This window comes from Mytilus edulis, chromosome 2 (genome assembly GCF_963676685.1).
Source record: "Mytilus edulis chromosome 2, xbMytEdul2.2, whole genome shotgun sequence".
Classification (NCBI taxonomy): Eukaryota; Metazoa; Mollusca; class Bivalvia; order Mytilida; family Mytilidae; genus Mytilus; species Mytilus edulis.
The window spans coordinates 9,989,556-10,007,544 of NC_092345.1; the positions used below are offsets into that span (position 1 = coordinate 9,989,556).

Below are 17,989 nucleotides of genomic sequence, written 5' to 3' on the forward strand. Positions count from 1 at the left end.
AAATGTTTAGTCCTCCAGGTCAAAGGTTAGAATCGAAGGAAATTAATGATGATATGCTACTTACGATAAAAATCTTCATGCCAAACATCATTTAACAGACAGCGTTAAAATACGTCTCGGTCCGGAAAAGGTTGTATAAAAAGAAAATAGAAAAGGATAAGGATCCCTCGAGAACAGAAATTGTGTTCTTTGGAATGTTTTCATTTCTTTCACAAACATGACAAACTAAATTATGGATGTCCATACAAGATACCCTTTATGAAAATGATATACCCAACTGCTTCATGTTTGCACTTAGATTAAAAGTACTCGCTTTGGATATGTACAATGAAATGTTGAATTTCAAACTTGTCAGCTTCATGTCTATGTTCTTCCATGAAAAAACGGAAAAAAAGATAATAATAACACATTATTTCATTATTTTGTAATACTATAAGAATGATGTCAATGCTAAAACAATAATTGTAAAGACAGAGAGCGTTTGAAGGAAAATCTTTCAGATATAAAAGGAATGTAAGAATACTTTTTTCTAGAATATAAAAGAAAGAGATAAAGCGTATTTTCCGAGTTCTTATAGTAACACAAGTTACACGGTCAACCGGAAACAAGTGGACATTTTGGAAACCACTTTTTATGTTCAGCTTGTGGAATGTCTTCCGTGTCCCATCCAGAGAGTATCCCTCCACACATATAACACTGACATGTGTCTCTAGTTCCTGAAAATGTAAAAAAAAATCAAATGAGATCTGATTTTGTAACTTTAATACACGTATTGGTTGTTTTATTTTTATTTCTGTATAATATTACGTCATTTCGGGGTCTTAAAATTAGTTTGTAGGTTTTTTTATTCGCTTGTACAATTTTTGGCTTGGTAAAGAAAGTATCAATATTTCTAGATATTTTGTAGACGACTAATCATTGTAGTTTTCACACGTGCAAATAAAAACATTTATAATTAGAAAAGTATCAGTTGAAAATCAACCATTTTATTTATTCGTTCGTTTTGTTTGTGTTTTAAGAGCAATACATTAGTGAACAGGCTTACAACTAAGCCCAAGAATTTGCATCAAAATGATGTTGAATAGAAAGTGAACTTATCTCCTGCACCACTTAGAAAACACAATATTTTTAAATTAAACTGTCACATCAATTATAGTATGTTTGTTCACAGATACCACATGGTTTCTTTCTCAATCTAAATGTGACAATTGTTGCAAGTAGGGATAAAATGAAATACAAAGTACCAATTAAGAAATCTTTTTTTTTCATTTTATATATGTGATTTTGATTATTTCTTCAAAAGTAGTGTGTTTCAAAAAATTACAAGATTAGAATATTTTTTTAAAACCATATTTAAAAATAATCATTAAAGTTTTTAAATAAATCTTGAAAGTCAGGATAAGCAACATCAAAGTATATTAAATGCAAAATAATAAAAAGAGGGAGGAGGGGGTGTTCAACCCCTCGCATGCATTTCTCTAAAAATCAATAGAAATATGAATAGATATGAGTCAAATTGTATTTTGTTTTGAAAATGAAAAACTTAACTTATTAAATATTGTTATAAAGCCATGAAAACGTATGGTTTTGCATCATGTCGATACTATGAACATTTGTCGACATTGTACAATACTATTTATGGCGTATTAAAATTCGTTGAATTTGTTCTGATTTATTCTTTAGTCTAGGATCAGATTTTTTATTTATAACACTTGATTGTTATTGTCTATGCGCTAATATTCAGTAACTGCAAGTACTCTTAGAATCAGTACTGTGCAACATTGCATATATCCATGTTAGTTATATGTTCTATAAAGTGTTTCGCGCCAATCAGATGTTCAAACCCATTTCCAACTGATTGTAATCTTCTTCGTTGTGGGATTTGAATTAATATACCAACCTTTGTAGTAAAGACCAGTAGCTGCTAAATCGTTTGGTTTCTGTTTCAATGTTCTTGGCCATGATTGGTAAGTAGACAATCTGTCACAATACAGAGAGTATTGGCTGTTGTGCGGTTTTACATTCTTTTCTTGAGATTTGTTTTCTTTCTTCTGACATGTCTGGACAGAGCTAGAAAAATCAAACCTTCTTACACAGTTATTGTTCTTCACACGAACAAGTTCACATTGTCCGAAATGTTTAGAATGTTCACTATGGACATCATCGTCCTTTGTCCAGCCACTTAAAATTCCTCCACAAAAAGCACACTGGACCTTGTCCGTGATTCCCATATAGTAGAAGCCATTATCACACAACTTTCCAGGTGACACAAACATATTCGTCGGCCAGTTTGTAAATGTGTTCCTCCTTAGTTCAACATCTACACGTAATGGATGTAATCTTTCTAGGGGGTGTTGAGATACATCATCGTATCCCCCTCTTGACAAAGACGGAGACCGCATTACTGACAACATGCTGGATGTTATTACTTGACTTGAGCTGTACAAAAACAAAGACAACAAATCTGAAGTAATAAGAAATACGTGAAAGGAAAAGACTTATGATATGGTTTTGTTGAAGTGTAATATTATCATATGTATTACTGGTATATTATTTGTGGTACATATACTGATAAACGATACGAAATTCCAAAATTCATCATGAGTTTCACATGTTTTAAATATCTTGTTAAATATACAGGGAAATTTCTAAATCAATCCGAATGAGCTGTATAGAGAAGCTATTTTTATAAATTTTGTAGTTCTTTTGTAATGTTTTTTTTTCAGTTGTACATATAACAAGTAAAATCACAAAAATACTGAACTTAGAGGAAAATCAATTCGGAAAGTCCATAATCACATGGCAAAATCAAAAAACAAAACGTATAAAAAACGAATGGATCTTTTTAAATAATGTGGTCTGTTAATTGAATTACCAACAAGGGATTTTGACTTGAAAAAAATACACTAATTGACTTTAAAATGAAACGAAACTGCACTGAAGTGTAAAATCTGTAAACAAAATATGCAACAATATTTCATTGTTAGATGCATCTCAATTTAAATCTTAACAATATAGGAAGAAAAGGAAATGTGTGGTATACATTAAGGAAACAACCACTCAACGGAAAAAATAACTAAAAATTTAATGTTTGTAAATGTGTCTTTTTGTTTTAATTTTCTGAATATTAATGAACATAAAATTAAAATCTCATCATTATCAAAGATTCAATGCTAATAATTTTCTACTAAAGACTTACCAGTGGTGCTCAAATAAAAAAAGTTGAAAGACCAAATTAAAGCTTTGAGAACCAAAATTTCCGAAAGGTTTCGCCCAAAAAAAACCACAAATGGTTATCAATCTCAATAGTAGAAAATCCTTAGTATTTCGAACCAAATTTTTTTTGTAAACAGTTAATATATATATAAATTTATAAATAGGACAATGTCAAAGATAATTTATACGTGGTTATGATAGAATTACTTATGAGAAGTAGTAAACGACTCACATTTTGTTTCTTTCTTAATCAGTGATCAGGACGGTCACTTATTTTTCGTTCTCTCTATTTTAATATTTGTTAAATAATAGTTCAACAGTAAAGATAAACAATAAGTCACCAGGACAATGTTTCTGTTTAAAGTCAATGAAAATTAAACACCTTCATTATTTTATCCCATATTGATGGAGTAACCGCCCCGAGCTGGACAAATTATATTTAGAGAAGTGTACAGCTTCTTAAATGCATTTTTGTTTAATAATTGTAGAGGAGTTTTTTTTTTTATATCTATAAGTATAAATTCTAAAACTTAGAATTATTGATTTGTTCATTTTGTACACTACCAGCACTTCTTTTGTAGATTAGCACTTGAAAGGAACCATTTTTTTGTATACATAAAATTGAGAATGGAAATGGGGAATGTGCCAAAGAGACAACAACCCGACCAAAGAAAAAAACAACAGCAGAAAGTCACCAACAGGTCTTCAATGCAGCGAGAAATTCCCGCATCCGGAGGCGTCCTTCAGCTGTATGTTTATATTTCAATGTTTTGGGCTTAATATGAACAAGAGCCTGTCACAACGACAGCAAACCGGATTTATTAACATTTATTTGTGTCCTGGCAATATCACAAGAACCATAACTGATGAACGGTAAAAGTCAAAATCGTCAATATCAAATTTGACCTCCATTTTGTCATCAGTATCAACATATTAAAATTTGAAAGAGCTTAGGTTGAATGGTTCATGAGTAAATGCAACAACATGAATGGAAACGCCATTTTTTTATCTTTCAAGAACCATAACTCCTGAACGGTAAAAGTCAAAATCGACATTATTGAACTTGACCTCCATTTTATCATCAGTAACAACATTTCAAAATTTGAAAAGCTTTGGTTGAACAGTTCATGAGTAAATGCACGGATACGACTGGAAACGCCATTTTTCAATCTTTCAAGAACCATAACTCCTGAACGGTAAAAGTCAAAATCGTCATTCTTGAACTTGACCTCCATTTTGTCATCAGTAACAACATATTAAAATTTGGGAAGCTTTGGTTGAACAGTTCATGTGTAAATGCACGGACACGACTGGAAACACCATTTTTCAATCTTTCAAGAACCATTACTCCTGAACGGTAAAAGTCAAAATCGTCATTCTTGAACTTGACCTTCATTTTGTTGTCAGTAACATCATATTAAATTTTAAAAAGCTTTGGATGAACGGTTCATGAGTAAATGCACGGACAACATTTGGTTGCCGCCCGCTCGCCGTACATCCCCAAATCAATAACCGACATTTTTGTCACAAAAATCCGGTTAAAAACCCAATCACTCTCATATTTTGTTTATATTACCAATAACGACACGTACAGGTATAGTCCAGTCTATCTAGCATAAATTTGACCCTAATTTGAGGAAAACTAAAAAATCACAATTTTAAAATTCCTATACCGCTTCTATTCAACAGAATGTATTGATTCTTGATATTTTAGCCGTCTTAAGAGTATAACAAACAACTCTAAAGATGTTTTCATATCATTTATCAAGCTACAACCTAGATTTCATAATTCATTTGTTTACCATTTATTAGATTTTTTCAGCATGTCAAGGTATAGAGTCTCAAAATGAATTTAACTTATTAAGCATATACTCTTCTTTTTGTGGTTTAAAGTTTCTTTAGACAAGGCAGATGCTGAATAAATACAGATATGAACAATACCAAATATTCACATTATTTTTTCAAAATTGTCACAAAGCCAGTTCTGTAATGAAAAATGTGCCAAAAAACCCTAAAAATACCCATAACACTTCGGTTTGTACATATTTCATGGGCAGAAGATTATATAATATAGTCAAATACGAACTTATAACCCCATCAAAGTATCATACTCTACATGAATTTTTACTCATATTTGTGGAGTTATCTCCCTTTCCATAAGAAATTAAAAATGCTGATTTTGAGTTTTCCTCGAGTTAGATTTTATGGGAACTTTTTTCTGTGTATGTTTTGGGCTTAATGCTATAGATTAGAAGTAAAACATTTTCTGTTGCAATTAGTTTGAACCTTAGTTTGAGGTTCAAACTAATTTTGGCTGGACTAGTAGCAATATGTTAACATCATTTTCGCCTGGGAATACAAAAATTGTCAATTAATATAACTGAGAAAATATAAAATATAAATATAAAATAACAACAAAGTCTCAAAAATTGCCCTCACCCAGTTTAAAATAAAAAAACAAAATAACAAAACCATAGGATCATGAGGATGAAATAACAAAAATTCATTAATTGAATCTTTATGACAGGCAAATGCACAACTTATTGTTGTGGGGTGGGGGTTAACTAGATTTTTGAAATTTTTCGTATCTGATCCCAGGGAGCATATATTAAATCAAAACAAGGACCAACTCCATGTAAGTTGAGCGCAGGCGGAAGGGCATTTAGAGACAACAGATTTCTAATAAGTCTAAAATACGCTACACCAAAGATAATTGTGTCCTTGGTATTAGATAGTCAAGATGTCAGACAACGGTCTTTGGCGCTAATTCATGGCAACTTATCGCAATGCCAAAAGGATTATTTGAGATTGAACAAAATGTCATTCAAATTGAATGATGACCCTCGAGTGATGACCAAAAACATTACTAAGAATGAAACATACGTCAAGCTACAACACATGTTTATATTGCTCGATGCTTTCAATAAATGAGTGCCACATTCCACGAGTTTATCTCGAACATGAATAAAATATTTGACATTGGACGTTAAGCAACCAACAATCAATCCACGAGTTTACATTTTTCATGTCATAAATTATGTCAAAATAATTATATACAGCTAAATCCTTTAAAAAAAAAAAAAACTAAGCAAATGTGGCATGATAGCCAATGAAAGAAAAATCAATTTAATGATATGTTTCTGTTATATGTTATACTTACATTATTCATCAACAACTTCTTGCATAAACAGCGTAGCCTAAAGTGAGTTTTGAACTTCGAGCTATTTGAATGTATATATTTTCACATCCAATCAAAATCTGTTATTTGTTATTTGTTATTTGCATTTCTATGGTTATATGTAGTACACATAACGTTAAACTGATTATTACTTTCTGAATGGTAAATAAATAGTAATTTTAAAAATTACAAAATTAAGAATACATTGCAAATGTTTTATTATACAAAAAAAAATGTATGAAGTAACACGAATCGTAGATTGTAGTACTATATATCTCGAAATAGAATACAAGGAAATAATTTAGCAAAAATAGGCCATACTATATATAGAATATAAAAATACCAGGGTTAAAAATTTCCTCTTTTTCAGTTATACAGTGAAAAACCACAGTGTGAAAATGAAACAGAATGTAGTATAACAATGTTTGGTTCAAATCATCAGAGTTAAAACTTAAGAGTATTTACTCAATTGTGGGTAAATAAATTTTCACTGGTTTTCTTTAGTGAACTTCCTCATAAATTGTTACAAGCCAAAAAAAAAAATGGAATACAGATTAAGACGCCCTATTATTCAAAAGATTGGAGAGACCATATTTTATATGGCAAAAGATTAAGACGAGATATATGCCAAAAGTAAGTAATTTGCTTAATGATACACGTATTCAATGCAAGTTATTGCAATTACCTCTTTGAAACTGGAATCTATCATTATGTAATGTTATATTGGATCCAAGATTGACGGATTATCATCGTTTTCTCTAGACCATAATCGCAAATAGTGTCAAGGGAGAGCCGAAAATTCAGGTACTCCCCGGTACGGGGATCGAACCAGGAATCTTTGTGTTAATATTCCGATGCGCTAACCACTATACCACGGCCCTATGTTATGTAAACAGGGGCCTCAGTGGCCGAGTGGTCTAAGTAGTTACTACTGTAATCACAAGCCAGTCAACACTGAGGCTGTGAGTTCGAACTCTGTTCGTGCGGATGCACTCGACTCCAATCTTATTTGACTAGGATTGTCAGTTTTCCTATCGAAGGTTTGTGGATTTCTCCGGGCACTCTGACTTCCTCCACCAGTAAAAACTGGACGCCACGAAATAGCCCAAATGCGGTGCTTAAAAGTGACGTTAAAACACCAAAAAATAAATAAAATTAATGTTATATATGTTAACTAATCATCTCCGTTTCACACATTTTACGTTGGTCAATTAAAGACCATAATAAGAACTTACTTAAGCTGATAACATTTTTTCCTGGTAGATTGATGTCCACTCAGTGAAAGTCAATTTTGTATACATTTTTGTATACCATTTTTTTTCTATATAATTCTTTATAAATTAACTTCCGACTATTTTGAGAAAGCAACCGTTTAATTAACTTCAAGAGGGGAGGGTTTTTATAGTTTTTTTGTCCGAGTCTGAACATATGGTTTTGTTTTTCCGGCGACACCATGGGAAAAATCAGGTTTCAGAATATATTTTTTATCGACTGTCTGACCATTTTTTTCATTAAATTGGGGATCAGAATACTGATCACAGAGACTTATATTTGATTTTGTTTGTATGCCTTTTTATTCAATTGTTTTTGTGTTGGTTTTTCATATTCATTTTAAAATGCCTATGTGATTATATGACAAACAAATTAAATTCTTTTAGTTAGAGAGGATAATGATATGTTCTGCTGTTGCACCTGACTTAGCCGCATGTTGTAAATAGTGATTGTGTTGCCCAATCTCTCTGAAGTGTTTTGCTGGCGTTTTTATTTTTCCCATTTTTAAATTGGACTTAAGATTTTTTATAACCGCATTGGTATCTTTCTCTTTAGACCAACGTCACTATAGATATATGCATAGGCATGTAGTTATAGGTCTTTTCGATCTTTTCTTTATTTCAATATTTGGTTTATTTATATATAAGTTGGAATTTCCCCTTTCTTTTGCAATGTTGGGTGAATCTTAAATTAGAAAAGGATGTGCGTGTTTTAAATCATTTGTTATAAGTCATTTCTGTTGGTGTTGACATAAAAGGCTTGTTTTCTCGCGGTATACATATTACTGATCAAGAAAATAGGATAGGAACATCTTTAATATATTTTGTCTATGCCAGTATTTCACTAGTTTAAACAATATATATTCAGATAAATCATCACAAAACGATATGAATATAATTAAGGATTTAGAAACAAGCAAATTTGCTTTTACAAATCTGTCTCCTTTTACACAAATAATACACTTATTGAACAATACATAAATATAAATACTGGCATGCTCTGTAATGAATTATATGAATATGAAAAAGGTGAAAAATACATATTAAAGGGAAGATAAAAAATTTACAAAAATAAACATGAATCTTGTAATGTATATAAAAAAAAATATTTGTATAAAAAAAAGTATTTCATTATTATGTCAACATGGTCAAAACAACAACTTTCCTTAACATTTATAAAATTTCGACATTTGAAGTTTTCGGTCTTATGGTGTAACTTACTGTCAATATTCCGGCTTTTTGCATACATGTGTATCACTCTTACTATATTTTGGACTATTTGGCGCTATTCTTATTTTTGGGAGATTTTATTAAATTCGTTCTTAAATATTGACCGTTGAATTGCAATAGCCTAAGTTACTTGATCTCTTACAAATACTTTGTTGAACTTATCACGGAGTATGACACAGTCATGACAGTTTGCACCTTTCTTTCAAACATCACTTACAAGTTAAATCAAAACAACATAACTATTGTTAATACAAAAATTACATTGTTATATATTGCGTCCTAATGCTTTTCTTGATATATACCTTCACCAAGAATTAACGCTCTATTCTATACCCCCCCCCCCCTAAAAATAGAAGTTAAATGATTTTATTTCGAGAATTTATGAAAAGGATGCAGTAGCCTACAAGGAGAACAGACGACTTAGCTGGTGATACTGCGGTAATTTTTCGCTATTTGGATTATCGTAATAAAAGGTACAACTTTAAGGATTATACAGGAGATTTCCGGCCTTGTCTAGACATACCAAAATAGGCTTGTTCTCTATTTACTACATACGCTGGTTCTCTATTTAGTTTTCACTTTGTTTGAGCGAAGCGTAAAAAAAACCAGATTCCAGTTTAAACTAAAAATAGATGAATTCGGCCTACCCACAAAACTTAAATAGAATTGGAAATAACCTAAAGTTTACTTTCCATAAAAAGAGATATATAAAATACTGTAATTCACACTATAAATTACTTTACAGGTTAGACTAAACGTAAGTATGCAAAATGTTTTTCTTTACATTATTAATTTATATATTAACACAAATGTTTGAAATAGAAATCATCCTCGTTATAGTTAAATGATAGGAATACAGATTGATCAATACAGTAAAATGACTTTAAAATTGAGAATGGAAAGCGGGAATGTGTCAAAGCGACAACAACCCGACAATAGATCAGACAACAGCCAAAGGCCACCAATGGTTCTACAATGATTAAACTATATATTATTTTCTATTTACAGATTTCTTCTATCAGTGTGGAATCATGGTATCTCTGACACAACTCCCACCTCCTTTCTGCCAACAGAGAGCTTATGATGTGGTACCTCAGCATCCACTGGAAAGACTCCATCAATTACGTCTAAGCGACGAACTTAGAAGACAGACGTTTGTAAACTGGCCAAAATCATCGCCCATTTGTCCAACCGAATTATGCGATAATGGTTTCTACTATATGGGATCAAAGGACAAGGTACAATGCGCTTTCTGTGGAGGAGTATTAAGTGGGTGGTTAGAAAATGACAATGTCGCTAGTGAACACGCCAAGCATTTCAGGTACTGTGAAAAAGTTTCAACCAAATTGAAAACCTGTGCAGACAGTTTACCTGAACATTCTGTTTCAAGTGATGCCGGACAACACTCACAGAATGCATACCTTCGACCGCATAATAAACATTTCTTAATGCTAAATATACGGATTGTTACGTTCCAGTCCTGGCCAAAGAACTTGAAGCAGTCACCAGAAGATTTAGCATCTACAGGCCTGTATTACAAAGGTATGTATCTAAACAATTTCTTTGACAATTAAGTTGACATGGCCTAAATAAAACATTTATGAGTGATCACATATACTTACCTAATATACATTTTTTTTTTAATAATTCAAAATTTATATTTTTCAAAATTTCTAGTATATCTACTTTTCAAGTTTAAAATTCACAAAAAAAAAGAATTCATAACATATAATATACATAAATAAACCACTTTATTTGATTCATGCGTTCGAACAGTTTTCTGGATTTATCTTCACCAGGAGCGATCATATAGTATGTATATATATTTTTAAGCTAGATATAAATTAAACTGGGTTCAATCCACCATTTTCTACACAAGAAAATGCCTAATATGACAGTTGATATCCATTAGTTTGATGTATTTGAGCTTTTGATTATGTCATTTGATTAGGGCTTTCCGTTTTGAATTTTTTCTCAAAGTTTGGTATTTTTGTAATTTTACTTTTTAAAACGAAATGGTTAATTATAGTAAATAAAGTATGCAGCACGTGCTGACACCATTAATAGTTATGACTTGAAGAGTCTTCTAAAATCATTTAATCATTACGATTCAAGATTTCTCACATCATAAGCATTTTATCGAAATGATTTTAAAATCTGTTCCTTTTTGTCTTTCAGGAACTGGAGATACATGTCAATGTCATATGTGCGGTGGCATATTATCCGGCTGGGAGGATGAAGACATTCCAGAGAAGGAACACAAAAAATGGTTTCCTAAATGTCCACTTGTCAACAAAGAATACATTGAAATTGAAAAATAAATCAGCACAAGATCAAACTTGAGTCTAGTATGCTGTACACAGATTAATATTATGACTTTCTTCTAAATCGTGTGGCCTTTTTTAGCTCACCTGGCCTAAAAGGCCATGTGAGCTTTTCTCATCACTTGGCGTCCGTCGTCGTCGTCGTCGTCGTCGACGTCGTCGTCGTCGTCGTCGTCGTCGTCGTCTGTCGTCGTTAACAATTTTTCAAACATCTTCTCCTCTGAAACTACTGAATGGATTTGAATGAAACTTAACATGATTGTTCCTTAGTATATCCTGCACAAAATGTGCGCTTCGATTTTTGATCCGTCAAAAAACATGGCCGCCGTTACTTAAAATAGAACATAGGGGTCAAATGCAGTTTTTGGCTTATATCTCAAAAACGAAAGCATTTAGAGCAAATCTGACATGGGGTAAAAATGTTCATTAGGTCAAGATCTATCAGCCCTGAAATTTTCAGATGAATCAAACAAACCATTGTTGGGTTGCTGCCACTTAATTGGTAATTTTAAGGAAATTTTGCAGTTTTTGGTCATTATCTTGAATATTATTATAGATAAAGATAAACTGTAAACAGCAAAAAAGATCAGCAAAGTAAGATCTACAAATAAGTTAATATGACCAAAATTGTCAATTGACCCCTTAAGGGGTTATTGTCCTTTAATGACAATTTTTCACAATTTGTTCATCATATTTGCTAACTTTAAAAAATCTTCTCCTCTGAAACTACTGAATGGATTTGGTTAAAACTTAGCATGATTGTTCCTTAGATTATCCTGCACAAAGTGTGTGCTTTGATTTTTGATCCGTCAAAAAACATGGCCGCCGTTACTTAAAATAGAACATAGGGGTCAAATGCAGTTTTTGGCTTATATCTCAAAAACGAAAGCATTTAGAGCAAATCTGACTGGAGTAAAAATGTTCATTAGGTCAAGATCTATCAGCCCTGAAATTTTCAGATGAATCAAACAAACCATTGTTGGGTTGCTGCCACTTAATGGGTAATTTTAAGGAAATTTTGCAGTTTTTGGTCATTATCTTGAATATTATTATAGATAAAGATAAACTGTAAACAGCAAAAAAGATCAGCAAAGTAGGATCTACAAATAAGTTAATATGACCAAAATTGTCAATTGACCCCTTAAGGGGTTATTGTCCTTTAATGACAATTTTTCACAATTTGTTCATCATATTTGCTAACTTTAAAAAATCTTCTCCTCTGAAACTACTGAATGGATTTGGTTAAAACTTAGCATGATTGTTCCTTAGATTATCCTGCACAAAGTGTGTGCTTTGATTTTTGATCCGTCAAAAAAACATGGCCGCCGTTACTTAAAATAGAACATAGGGGTCAAATGCAGTTTTTGGCTTATATCTCAAAAACGAAAGCATTAAGAGCAAATCTGACGGAGTAAAAATGTTCATTAGGTCAATATCTATCAGCCCTGAAATTTTCAGATGAATCAAACATCCAATTGTTGGGTTGCTGCCACTTAATTGGTAATTTTAAGGAAATTTTTCAGTTTTTGGTCATTATCTTGAATATTATTATAGATAAAGATAAACTGTAAACAGCAAATATGATCAGCAAAGTAAGATCTACAAATAAGTCAATTTGACCAAAATTGTCAATTGACCTCTTTAGGAGTTATTGCCCTTTAAAGACTTTTTTCACAATTTGTTCATCATGTTGACTTACTTTAAAAAATCTTCTCTTATGAAACTGCTGTATCAATTTCAGCCAAACTTAGGCTAAATGAGTTTCAGAGTTTCAGAGTATCTAGTATAAATTTTATATTTCATTTCCTTGTATGTCAAGAAACATAGCTCCTATGGCTAAAATAGAACATAGGAGAAAATGATTTTTTTTTGCTTTTGAAGAAAATAGGACGATTCAAAGAACATTTAAATAAATTGGAAAGCCAAAATAATCATTGATGAGAGATTAAACCAAAAAAATTCAGGTGAGCGATTCAGGCTCTTGAGAGCCTCTTGTTCAGTTTTGTACACAATTTTATATTTTACACTTAAAGATATGCAGTACAGACTAAAATACAGTGAATAATGGTATAAATCTCAAGTTCAATAAATCAGACAAAATTAATTAACAAAATATAAACGGCGAAAGGACGAACACCAATACAATACACCACATTAGACGCAACAAAAACCGGAAGTGAATTCATGTGTTGCTAATAGATTAGCAGTTCCTGCTCTTAAACTGTGTTAATTCAAAGATATAATTCATACAAAATAAAAGATCATCATCAACATTTATTTATGTGCCTTGAATATAAGTATTAGTATTGTCTTTGACAGTTGTTTACTTATGGCCCATATGATTTGATTTGTTGGTTAAGATCAGGACAAAAATGTAATAAGTATGGCATTTAGGGAGATACCATTTGATTTTTATGGGGGGGGGGGGGGGGGGGGGGCTAGGATGAAAAATTTTGTCCTGCTTTTTTTTTTAGTTGTAATCTCTGTCCTGCCTTTTTATTTCTTACTCTATTCGGTCCTGCCTTTTTTTTTACTAGTTTATCCTGACTTTTTTTACACAAATTGTCATCCTGCCTTTTTTTTTAACCAAGTTGCTCATCCTGCCTTTTTTTTAACTCAAAACTCCTGTCCTGCCTATTTTTTTCAAATTTCATCCTAGCCCCCTCATAAAAATCAAATGGTAGCTCCCTTATGTCTTTATTTCCTAATTAGTAGCTGCAACTATCCATTGTATTTTGCTCACCATGAAACAGCATACAAACACCTACAGAATTCACCATTTTATCAAATAGATTTAAAAACCATGGAATTGAATCATTCGATATATTCAGCACATATCAGTGCAATTCTCGTCAACCATAATCTGTTATATTTTGGCTCAAGTTACTCCCCGATTTGTACTAAATCAAAGATAACTTTTATAGGTGATGTTCAACGCTACATCTAGTTTAGAATTGGTGGTCTTCATTGCCTTTAACTTCAATGATATTCATTATAGTTACCACCCTGTTAGTAAGAGAATTCAACACAACCAACTTCATCAAAAATTTGCATATACAAGACTATGTCGTAGATTTGGAATTTTAAGGTAGCTTTGTACAGTAGATATGAAGATGTGGTACGCGTGCCAATGAGACAACTCATCAATCTTAGTCACAATTTGTAAAAGTAAACCATTATAGGTCAAAATACGGTCTTCAGCACGGCACCTTGGATCACAAAGAACAGCAAGCTATAAAGGGTCATAAAAATGACTAGTTTAAAACCATTCAAAAAGGAAAACAACGGTCTAAATAATATTTAAAAACGAGAAACTCTTATAAACCACATCAACTTACGACAACTTCTGAACATTAGATTCATGTCTTAGGACAGGTGCAAATACTGCCGCGGGTTTAAACGTGTAAAAAGGTACCAACCTTCAATCCTACCTGAAACAATAGTGTAGTATCACAACATAAAAAGACACACTTTAAAATATCAATTGAAATGGCTTAACTCGATCAAAAGGCATATTAACAAAAATAGGTGAACATAGACTGAAGGAATAAATTTGATCTTTGACAAAATGTACATACAAAATTAATAAAACAAGGGGGTTAGATGTAAAACAATTTCAGAAAGACAACCATAGTCTTAGACAAAACACCCCAACAGTTTAAGAAAATGACGTACACAGGTTAATAAAAATAAAAAGTAAATGTACGAGTAGTTCAATGAACACTGATAGTTTAGCTAGATGAAGAAACCGAAGATAATAATCTGCCAGATCAAGGGTGCATGTTGTATTTGTTAAATACTATATTTACAGTATATTAAGGACCTGCCAGGATACATAACTTCCGTTAAATAAGATTTCTCGGCTGACAATAGAATTGTTTACCGACAGTTTAGTCAAATGTTGAATAGATTCAAACTTTAAGAAGACAAAAAACGGTCTTTCTAGTATAGCATATTTCGAGTGCATAACAAAGGACACAATCGCTTCTACTAAACAAGAATGTGTCCTAGTACACGAATGCCCCACTCGCACTATCCTTTTCTATGTTCAGTGGACCGTGAAATTGGGGTCAAAACTTTAATTTGGAATTAAAATTAGAAAGATCATATCATAGGGAACATGTGTACTAAGTTTCAAGTTGATGTAACTTTAACTTCATCAAAAACTACCTTGACCAAAAACTTTAACCTGAACTTCGCACTATCATTTTCTATGTTCAGTGGACCATGAAATTGGGGTCAAAACTATAATTTGGCATTAAAATTAAAAAGATCATATCATGGGGAACAAGTGTACTAAGTTTCAAGTTGATTGGACTTCCACTTCTTCAAAAAAACTACCTTGACCAAAAACTTTAACCTGAAGCGGACGGACGAACGGAGGCACAGACGGACAAACGGACGGACGGACGAACGGAGGCACAGACCAGAAAACATAATGCCCCTCTACTATCGTAGGTGGGGCATAAAAACAACTATGTCATTTACTGGGATCAGATCAAAATATTAAATGTCTTAAGATTACAATACATGTATAATCAAATCCTTGATTAAAACAGACACATTCAGAACAAGACTGTCACTTGTCCGATGAAATCCCAAACATAAACATAATGAAATAAAAATCACGTAAAACACTCGTTTGAAAAAAAATTATTCTCCAATGCTGTTGCAACGCCTTGGTTCCGGTTTCACAAAATAGAAACATATAAAGAAGCCCCAAATAACATCGTTTTTGTGTGTAAAAGTCACTACATCAACTGCTTGATAAACGAATTAGGTATTGACAATTCACTTGGAAACTCAACATATACCCTCACGACACTTGCCAAAGAGGAAATCCTGGATAATCATAGGTCTGTTCTATGTTCCTTTGGAATTTCAACCAAAGATGAAGAACTGGATCTTCCATCACTGTATTGGATAACTAAACTACATAAGTGTCCTAACAAACAACGGTATATTGCTGGGTCTTCCAAGTGCTCCACGAAACCTCTTTCTAAATTATTAACATCTATTTTATCAGCAATCAAAGACGGGCTTCAAAGTTATTGTGAAACTGCCTATTCTAGAGGTGGCGTGAATCAGATGTGGATACTTAAAATTTCAAAAGATCTTTTAGAGTACATACAATCTAACTCTCTTTCATCTTGTAACAGTATTAAAACATTTGACTTTTCTACTCTGTACACAAGTATTCCACATTCCAAACTAAAAGACAAATTGAAAGAGTTGGTATTACTTTGTTTCATAAAAAAGAATGGCCAACGTAGATACAAGTATCTTGTCTTAGGGAGGGATAAATCCTACTTTGTAAAGAATCACTCTGATTCAAACAAAAAATTCTCTGAAACTGATATTATCAAGATGCTTGATTTCTTGATTGACAACATATTTGTTACGTTCGGAGGACGTGTTTTTCAACAAACTGTCGGCATTCCAATGGGAACAAACTGTGCCCCTCTACTCGCCGACTTGTTTCTTTATTATTATGAGGCTGACTTCATGCAGGAACTTCTTAGGAAGAAAGATAAGAAGTTAGCAATATCCTTTAACTCTACTTTCCGCTATATAGATGATGTTCTTTCACTAAACAATTCAAAATTTGGTGACTATGTGGAACGCATCTATCCAATCGAACTAGAGATAAAGGATACTACAGATACAGTTAAGTCGGCTTCATATCTTGACTTACATCTAGAAATTGACAATGAGGGTCGGTTGAAAACAAAACTTTACGACAAAAGAGATGATTTCAGCTTTCCAATTGTGAACTTTCCATTTCTAAGTAGCAACATTCCAGCAGCACCTGCATACGGGGTATATATCTCCCAATTGATACGATATTCCCGTGCTTGCATTTCCTATCATGATTTTCTTGATAGAGGTTTGCTGCTCACAAGGAAGCTATTAAACCAAGAGTTCCAAATGGTGAAGTTGAAATCATCCCTTCGTAAATTTTACGGACGCCATCACGAGTTGGTTGACCGTTATGGAATAACCGTTTCACAAATGATATCGGATATGTTCCTTACGTCGTAACTACAATCCCCTCCCCTTTCATGAATATAACCTACCGAATTAGACAATTTACCGGATTTGTAATCACATAAGCAACACGACGGGTGCCACATGTGGAGCAGGATCTGCTTACCCTTCCGGATCACCTGAGATCACCCCTAGTATTTGGTGGGGTTCGTGTTGTTTATTCTTTAGTTTTCTATGTTGTGTCGTGTGTACTATTGTTTTTCTGTTTGTCTTTTTCATTTTTAGCCATGGCGTAGTCAGTTTGTTTTGGATTTATGAGTTTGACTGTCCCTTTGGTATCTTTCGTCCCTCTTTTAAGATAACCACGTGTGTTTTAAAAATTCCTATACAACTAGCGTTGAGAACACAAATAACAGTTACAACCTAAACAGACACATGGTACAAGAAAGAAAACAGTTTTGAATGTTAATGTTAGCTAACATAATCCATGATAAACCTTAATCCATGTTAAGCCTGTTTCCAAAAGTGTTCTGTCCTTTATTTCTGTGTTTAAAATATAAGTAGTAATCATATTCTAGCTAAACTGTGTCATTCTACATTAATTGATTGCAAGCAAGGTTTGTGTACTTCTAAAACAAGTTTGATCTTTCTTCAAATGTTCTTAGAAAAAAAAAATCACCTGAAAATATCATTAAACTCTCAGGTGGTCGGCTTCACTTTCACGAAATGTATTAAAGCTTTCAAATGACATGGAAAAATATAGAAATGAAACACTTGTATTT

The 17,989-nt window shown here is 32.5% G+C and overlaps 2 protein-coding genes across 2 annotated transcripts; one reads left to right on the forward strand and one right to left on the reverse strand.

Annotated features, from left to right (window-relative positions):
- Positions 1 to 409: 409 nt before the first annotated feature.
- LOC139511413 (baculoviral IAP repeat-containing protein 7-like) lies at positions 410 to 6,660 on the reverse strand. The gene is made up of 3 exons (XM_071298119.1): positions 6,377 to 6,660; positions 1,901 to 2,439; positions 410 to 716 (listed from the first exon to the last, which is right to left on the reverse strand). Exons 2-3 carry the CDS (start codon positions 2,412 to 2,414, stop codon positions 595 to 597), a joined length of 636 nt encoding a protein of 211 aa, XP_071154220.1. The 5' UTR covers positions 2,415 to 2,439; positions 6,377 to 6,660; the 3' UTR covers positions 410 to 594.
- A 2,907-nt stretch (positions 6,661 to 9,567) lies between these two features.
- Positions 9,568 to 11,263, forward strand: LOC139511414 (baculoviral IAP repeat-containing protein 7-B-like). Its single transcript, XM_071298121.1, has 3 exons — positions 9,568 to 9,652; positions 9,904 to 10,437; positions 11,074 to 11,263. Exons 2-3 carry the CDS (start codon positions 9,927 to 9,929, stop codon positions 11,214 to 11,216), a joined length of 654 nt encoding a protein of 217 aa, XP_071154222.1. The 5' UTR covers positions 9,568 to 9,652; positions 9,904 to 9,926; the 3' UTR covers positions 11,217 to 11,263.
- Positions 11,264 to 17,989: the final 6,726 nt, after the last annotated feature.

Coding starts and splice junctions, on each gene's coding strand:
- LOC139511413 (XM_071298119.1), bottom strand. CDS start 2,414: ATGTTGTCAGTAATGCGGTCTCCGTCTTTGTCAAGAGGGGGATACGAT. Junction 717..1,900: donor TACTGGTCTTTACTACAAAG/GTTGGTATATTA, acceptor TTACATTTTCAG/GAACTAGAGACACATGTCAG.
- LOC139511414 (XM_071298121.1), top strand. CDS start 9,927: ATGGTATCTCTGACACAACTCCCACCTCCTTTCTGCCAACAGAGAGCT. Junction 10,438..11,073: donor TACAGGCCTGTATTACAAAG/GTATGTATCTAA, acceptor TTTGTCTTTCAG/GAACTGGAGATACATGTCAA.